The following is an 8,286-nucleotide window of genomic DNA, read 5'->3' as shown; positions in this document are numbered from 1 at the left end:
TCTCATCATTAATGATCAGTTTTTTTTTTTAAATTAAATTGTGTTGTTTGAACCACGGGTGTAACACGTTTCTCCTTATTAATCCCTAATTTGGTCATCTGTGAGTCGATTTGCTCTTCCGTTGGGTCACATCTCTCCCGTCTGATCCCGGTGATCGTGTCATAGTCGCGATATTTCCCACACGCATTTGAACGCAGCAGCACACATCCTGCGAGCGCGCGCCGCAGCCGTTAGTATTCCAGCATGTAAAGATGGCGGAGCTACAAATGCTGCTGGAGGAGGAGATCCCGGCGGGACGGAGAGCTTTACTGGACAGTTTCACCAACCTGGAGAGAGTCGCGGAGTACTGCGAGACCAACTATGTCCAGGTACATGTAGTACTAATACTGCAGGAGTACACGGAGAACGGGCTAATGTTAGCGGGGAGTGGGCGGTGGGAGTGGGAGTGATGGCATGACAGCAGCGGCTCCGTTAGGTCCACTATGGAAGGTGAAAGTGACGAAGAACCGAACTCTTCATCTCCTCCAGATATTAAACCACCAACGTCTGTTTTATGACAGTTCAACTTTTAAAAGTGGTTCATAGTTATAATCAAGTCATTTGGAGCAAAATTGACCGTTGAATCTTAGTAATTAACGTTAAGTCTAACAGTTTAAAAAGTTGCTTTTCCACTTGTTGGTGTGTTAATTGGTGTGTTGTATTAATGCCGAGTGACGGAGAGATTCCTGTTTGTTAGTTACTTGTCGTTTAAACTGTTCTTTAAGCTGGGTGACACCTGCAAACGAGCAGGAGTCAATACGAGACAATATTTCTCAGTGGAGTCTGGTGTTACACCTTCCCCAGTGTCCCCAGTGTCCCTGATGGGACTCTTTGTCTGGAAGGCTGCAGCTGCTGTTTGTTAATGAATATTGATTGTTTTGTATTGTTTATTACCAGAATGGCAGAAAACAGTGACGACTGCCATCACAGCACAGTGTCACGACAATAATGTACTTCAAACACAAGGATATTCAGTTTCCTGTCCCAGCCGACAGACAGGTGATATAAACACACCTGAGCCTCACCTCTCTGACCATCAGAGCAGGTAGATGGTTTCAGAAACATCCAGTGATAAACAACAGACTGATGACTGACCTCGTAGCTCATCTTTACGTTTACTACAGCTGTGTGTGTGTGTGTGTGTGTGTGTGTGTGTGTGTGTGTGTGTGTGTGTGTGTGTATTACACTGGAGTTGCAGCTGTTGGTGATTATTTTCTGGACTAATTGATTTATTAAATGTTGTTCTCTAAGATGTTGACGAGTGTGGAACCAGAAACTTTAACAGGCTGTGGTCAGAATTCTGACATGTTATTTGTTTTTTTTTTGTAAATGATCAAAGCTGATGAATCTATTGAATAGTGACAAACTAATGAATGCATCTGCGCAGCTTTGATATGAGACAGATGTATTATCAATGTAAGACTTATTGATCTATATTCTTCATTTTGACCAAATCTTCCCTTGTGCCTTTCTTCTCTCCCCTGTGTCAAGTTTTCCATTTTAAAGTGTTTCCTCTCCCCTCCTTCTTTCCTTACATCCTTCCTTTCTATCCTCTCATTGGAATAAATCTGTCGTCTCTGCGTCTCGGAGAAGTAACTGTGTCCTCTCAGCAGCGACTCTCTGGTTCATTATCGTCTTCATGTCTTACCGGGCTCAGTACTGGATGGATGGCCTACATTCACTCTGCTCAGCTCTTACATAATCTAACAGTGTTGATCCTGTTTTATGGGCTAAATGTTTGGATTGAGACTCGACCCATGTGACACCCTGACTGACCTCCTCCTGGTTACAGTGAACACTGTAATCAGACTCTGTCAGGACTCAGTCTGTCCGACGGAGCGGCTGCTCGTCGTGGTACTGTTAGTTAGGTTAGAACTGAATTTCAGGTAGTTGTAATTTCCTCCGTGTGGTCTCATCAGATTCCTGATGGAGCCAGGCTTGTTCAGGACTTTAGAGACAGTACTGGTTTAAGAGGGACGAGCCACTGATTGTTGATGTGGCAGCTGAAACACTGAGTGTTTGAGCTGAAGTGAAGAAAATAACTGTTCTGTGTGGATCAAATTTTACAGATATAGAGTTAATTAAACTGATCAGAGATTGTTTTTGTAAAATATTAATCAGAAAATGAACTGTCAGCTACATCTGTGAAACAATAAAGGCTGTGGAGTGAGCAGTACAGTGTTCCCTCTGAAGTGTGCTGGATATACCTGTACGTTTACTTAGTTACATTCCAGCAGTGCTCTCAACAAATCCACCCATCCTCAGAGAGTCAGAGGAGATTAATTCTTGAATATCAGTATTTCACTGTTAATTTTAGGACGCTGTTTATTTCCTTATTTCCATCGCCTCACACAAAGTAGGTCATAAGCTTGAAATTACTGATTAATTAAATTTCACTGAACAGACTCAAACCTCCAGCACACCTTCCACAGCTGAGCTGCAGGAGGATGCTCTGGGCTGCTACATGATCACATATTAGGAAACAAATATGCCAATAGCGATATGTCTGTGACAGACCTCTGTATGGTCACATCAGACGATAAATCTGTTGGGGCCCAGCTTCCTTATCGAAATCAATGCATTATCATATATATATGCAAAATAAAGATAACTCGCTCACTACAATCTCATATTTTAATGGATCAATATTAGCTAAAATAATTCTAATGATTGTTCACTGAAGCTTGTCATCCTTTAATCAACATTTATTTTTAAGAAGTCTAACTCAGGATTTCAACACATTCTCTTCACTGAGGCGCCGCAGCCGAGTCTCTACTGAGCATGTGCCGACACACTGTCCTGTCCACAGCTGGTTCTGGTTAGCTGTTAGCTGTTAGCAGAGGTAGTTGTACTGTAACGTGTGTGTGTGTGTGTGTGTGTGTGTGTGCGTGTGTGTGTGTGTGTGTGTGAAACCATGGCTATTGGTTTTCCAGTTGAAGGAGTATTAGCCTCCGCCTTCAGTGCTGGTGCCAGGAACAGCTCCTGCGGGGGCGAAACAAGCTGAGCGTTTGGAAAGATGGCGTCTTTATCAGAAGCCTGGCAGTGTGATGCATGAGCAGTGAGTGTGTGTGTGTGTGTGTGTGTGTGTGTGTGTGTGTGTGTGTGTGTGTGTGTGTGCGTGTGTGTGTGCAGCTGACATATTTCAGTCCTTTTTAATATTCGTAGTTTACTTTTCTGTTTGCTCTCTGCAGCAGTTAGAACTGCAGCGTTGTTAACTGGATAAATATTTTCTCCTACATTTCCCAGAATACCTGAGAATAGCACATAGCACTGATTAGTCAAATAAGCAACAAGTCAGGTTTCCACCATCTGCTCTTCTCAGTTTGAAACCAAAGTTATCCACAGTGCTGACATGTCAGCTTCTTTTCCTTCTGCTGCCTTCTTCTTCTGTTGTCTTCTCTGTCATTCATCTTCATCATCATCTGGACCTCCTGTCCATCAGCCTCCCCCATCTGAAGTGTATCTCTGGTTAATAAACTTGTTGTTGGTTATAATCTCTTATATAACACCTTGTATGGCCTGGGCTCCATCTGCAGGATGTGTTAGTCTTGTGTAACAGAACGCTGTGGGTGAAATGTGTTAACAGTTCAGCCTTCAGACGGCTCTCGGGGATCACGCCGTTCAGCCCTCTATGTTAGACTCCCCAAATTCTGACAGTAACACGAGTCACTCACAGGTTGTGAAGCTTTTATTACCGTTTTTCAGACACCTCTTTCACAATGTTAGCTTTTGGGGAAAAGTGCATCACATGACGATGTAATTACACGGCTTGGCCACGACAAAAACTGGCTTCAAGGCCTGGCGCTCATCCTCTTCTTCATTGGTTTTACCGGCAGACTAAAAACCATGCGGCCATCGACTGTATTGAGTTTGTAACATCATGCTAATCACTGACGGCTGCTGTCTTGAGTGAGTGATATTGTTTATAATATAGATAATATTTGTTGTAATGATCAGAGGATCAGTGTTGGACAGATTAATGAGAACAGCAGCTGAGCTGTGGGTGGTGTTTCCATCGTTACAGTTGACTGACAGCTGACGGCCTCCATGTTGATCTGTAACTGGAGTTTATCATGATGAACACAGACTGTATGTGATGAGTCTCTCTATCAGTCTCTTTCCAACATCAACCAACAGGATTCTCTGTCTGTATTCCAGCTAGCAAGCTAGGCTAACTAGCATTTGCTTTCAAAGTGGCTAATGTTAGCATGTTATTATCTAACAGCTGCTGAGTCAGTGGCATACACTCATTAGCACCCAATGGCCCATGATATTGATATCTGACAGACAAAAATCTGTGTCTGCAGTTAGATTTACTGTTTCAGTGCACTTCATTTTGGACAGTAAAGTTTATTGTTAAACTGCCTCTATTATCTTTGTATCCTCCTTTTTATAAAAACATCCTCTGATATACCAATATTATTTGCATCACCTGGAGCTGTTGACACTGAGTCGTAAAGAGGAGGCCAGCAAGAGTTCAATTCAGCACTGATTGTTCATAACAACAAGCAACAGAGAGGATTTCTAGTCCCTGTTGAGTCTCCAGCTGACATTACTGCTCTCTAACTGATTAATTACCACACACAGACACTAACGAATTCAGCTGACTCAGTCCCAATTAGTGCTGGGCGGTATGACCAAAAATGTATATCACAGTATTTTTCAAAAAACGGTTTCACGGTATATGATGGTATTTTTTTTTCATGCATAATCAGGTGTTCACAGCATTTTCTACTGGCTGAGAGAGGAATTACTAGCCCCTGTTAGATTGAAAAGGCAGCACATTTGCTGCAAGGTAAAGGCTGCGCTCTGCCGCCCTGTCTGTCTAAAAGACATATGCATCGGAAGAAATGTGGCGACACTTGACAGATTTACTTAATTATAGACCAGTGGCCCATATTCTCACCTCCTCAGTCAAACACATGCTGATGTTAAATTCCCGCTATTAAAGGAAGCGTTCAGCGGAGCGCCTCGCATTAGCTGCCTCAAGCAACAGACAGCTAACAGCAAGCAGGTCGAATTTTTCCTCAAAATAAGAGCTTTACATTGCACCCCATAGGAGTTTAGAGCTGAGTTCCTGGCGAGGGCTTTTAATTTGAAAGTAACGACCGTTAGTAGCTTGCCGCTACAACAACAAGCAGACAGCTACAGAGACCGAGGAAAGCTAGCATCTCCTGGATCTCAGCAGCTTTCCAGTTGCTCATCTTGACATCCACGGATGAAGTGATGAACTGCCATGTCTATCCTATCAATCTTCACTGTAACATAACACCAGAGCTCTACTGTTGACCCTCACCTCGCCTCACTGTCACACCATGCCTGTTCAGAAGCACAACACTGAAAAGGGTCCGGTCTGAGACGGTGTCACGCAGCGCAGTGTTCTGAACGTTGTGTAATCAAATTCACTGGTATGGCAGCATATTAAAAATTCATATCATAACAAAAATATATACCGGTATTCAGTGTGAACCAGTATACTGCCCAGCACTAGTCCTGATACAACAATATCTGCTGACAAAGAGATTATTATGTCTGTAAATGTTTGCTGTATTATGAAACTGGTTGCATCATGTCATGAGCTCAGTTCTGGTCCAACCAGGTTCCTGTTGACCAATCAGAGTTCTTGTTTGTAGTTGTAGTATGTAGTTGTAGTTGTAATATAAAACAGTCATTTTTCCCAAACTGATGTGCTGAACATCTGACTTGATCCCAGCATATATAAGTTAGTATGATCATAACTTTTAACAGTGTCATGTCACACCTTCATGGGTTGACAGCTGTGTGTGTTTGTGTGTGTGTGTTTGTGTTTCATCGTCTCATTTGTATTTTCAGTATAATTCATAAAACAGTGTGAGCAGCAGAGTGTGTTCATTAAAACAGGTCAGAGGAATCAGAGCGTGTGTATGATTCCATGTACATCTGAATCATCTACACTTAGATAGAAAAGAAAAAAAGTGTGTGTGTGTGCGTGTGTGTGTGTGCGTGTGTGTGTGTGTGTGTGTGTGTGTGTGCGAGCGTGCTCTGCCCTGTCCTCAGGCCAGAGCAGGCAGACATCCAACTAGGTCACAGCTAACAAGACATCAGATGGCTGAAAGAGAGAAAATAAGGACGATGTGATGAAGTCAAGTCAACTTTATTTATAAAAAAACAAAATCATACATTAACCTCGAGGCTCTTTAAACTCTGAGATGACTTGTCTGTCATTGGAGCCTCCAGACTGAGGAGAACAACAGGAGAAAGAAACAGAGGAGGAGCGACTGATCAGGGCTGACAGACAGGAAGCAAATGTACAAAATAAAGTAACATTAAGACGACAGTATTTTAGATGAGGAGTTAATATCTTTATAAGGAGAAGGAGTGCAAGGACACAAAGGTGCAGGTTTAATCACAGTGCTGCAGTTTCTGTCTTTGATACAAATCCTTGAAAATGATCCATATTTGGCTCAATTTTGATATGACGGGGAAACATTGAGGGCTGAACGTGTTAAATTTTTATTGAAAGATAAATATAAGCAGCTTGTTTACTGAGTGTAAAGAGGGTTGGTCTGCATTCATTAACCCAACATGTCCTCCAGTACCAGTCAGCTAGTATCTGCATCACACAGGAGCAGAGTCTAACACTGAGCTAGCTGCCGGCTAACGCTGAGCTAGCTGCCGGCTAACGCTGAGCTAGCTGCCGGCTAACGCTGAGCTAGCTGCTGGCTAACGCTGAGCTAGGTGTGTCATCAGTGGTGTGTTGTTTCTCTTGAGATTCACACAGTAAGCATTTTTAATGGATATATTTAGTTTTAAACATGGAAATAAAACAAAAAAAGGAAAACCATTCAACTGAAGAAGAAGTTAGGAAGAACAAAATAAAAACAGAAATAAAACAATACAGCTGACGTGTTGATCCTCTCTCTGCTCCACGACCTCATTAACGACAGAAATACTGACCTGTTATTAATGGAGACAAACCCTGAGACTCAGACTGAGGTTCAGACTCTGTGTGTGTGTGTGTGTGTGTGTGTGTTTGTGGGACAGAGACACACATTGGTGTCAGTGTGTTTCTTGTCAACCTCAGGCATGAATGAATTAGTGCTGACCTACATCATGCTTCCACGCGCACACACACACACACACACACACACACACACACACACACACACACACTGCGGTATTATGAACACATACGATGTACATCTGCAGTTTGTCTTGCTGAATGTGACATTTCAGGACAAATCATAGGTTTCCGCTGTGTATGTGTGTGTGTGTGTGTGTGTGTGTGTGAGTCCTTCATTATTTTAATGAAGGTTAATGAGTTGATGTGTTTTGTCTGCCTCTCTGCCTCTGTTCATCTTTCTGTGAGTTACAGCAAAACTCTCGCCAAAATGCAATCTAGGTTTTTTTGTGAATGTATATGAGTCAAACCTTCGTGTAAATGCAGAATTATACGAAAGAGGCACTTTTTACTGTATTTTCGTTTTTCGGTCAAACTCATTTTCAGTGGAAGTGCTGCAGGCACTTTTACGATTAAAACACTAAGAAGGCTCGACACAACATGAAACTTTACTCTTTGTCACTGGCAAAAAACTTTAACTCACCGAGTGTTTGTAATGAAAATAAATCACCGCGACTGTCAGCCCTCCAGACTGAGACTTCAGTGAACGTTTCCCCAGAAAACAGCCTCTGTCCCCGCGACTGAGGGAGCCAGATAGCTTCCAGTTTAAAAAACACAAACTTTGTCACTTTCCAGGATGTTTGGTGGGTCAGGATCTCAATCACAACACATTATAGCAGCATCCATATCATTATTATTATACTGTCAGCAGGTTCAGATTGACAGGAGGACACCAGGGAAACACCTTGAAAACACACAGACGTCATCATCATGACGTGGACCGTGGCGCCTCTTTTGGAGCTGCGGCGCCGGCTTTCTGTGTGAATTACACGACGGTTCGTCTTTAAGACATAATGACTCTGAAAGGGGCTATCGTCTCATCAACATGGCACCAGAACCAACATGGAGCCAACTGGGTCAGAAAAGGTTGCAAGATGAACATCACAATAAATCTGTTCATATTGACAACTGCAGTTCTGGTTCCGGTTCAGTTCTGTGAGCTGCTGATATACAGGAGCAGCTCTACAATGGTTAAGTCAAGAGACAATGACACTAATAACACTGACCAATTATCTGTCTGTCTTCATTCAGCACCACACAGAGTTGATCTGAGGGAGGTCCCAGGAAGGGGCGGGGCTTCAGCACTG

The 8,286-nt window shown here is 42.8% G+C and overlaps 1 protein-coding gene across 7 annotated transcripts in view; it reads left to right on the top strand.

Moving 5' to 3' along the window:
* The window catches only part of LOC119025718 (abl interactor 2-like), a 34,847-nt gene continuing 26,561 nt past the window's right edge, over positions 1–8,286 (top strand). Inside the window, exon 1 of one of the 7 annotated variants that reach the window (XM_037109597.1) lies at positions 1–368. In XM_037109597.1, coding sequence (XP_036965492.1) covers positions 252–368 — 117 coding nt within the window. In that variant the 5' untranslated portion in view covers positions 1–251. The remainder of the gene's footprint in view (positions 369–8,286) is intronic. The other 6 variants (XM_037109595.1, XM_037109592.1, XM_037109596.1 and 3 more) reach the window with 6 other exon arrangements.

This window comes from Acanthopagrus latus, chromosome 9 (genome assembly GCF_904848185.1).
Source record: "Acanthopagrus latus isolate v.2019 chromosome 9, fAcaLat1.1, whole genome shotgun sequence".
NCBI lineage: Eukaryota > Metazoa > Chordata > Actinopteri > Spariformes > Sparidae > Acanthopagrus > Acanthopagrus latus.
The sequence above is the reverse complement of the archived record's forward strand: the minus strand, read 5'-3'. Positions and strand labels throughout refer to the sequence as shown.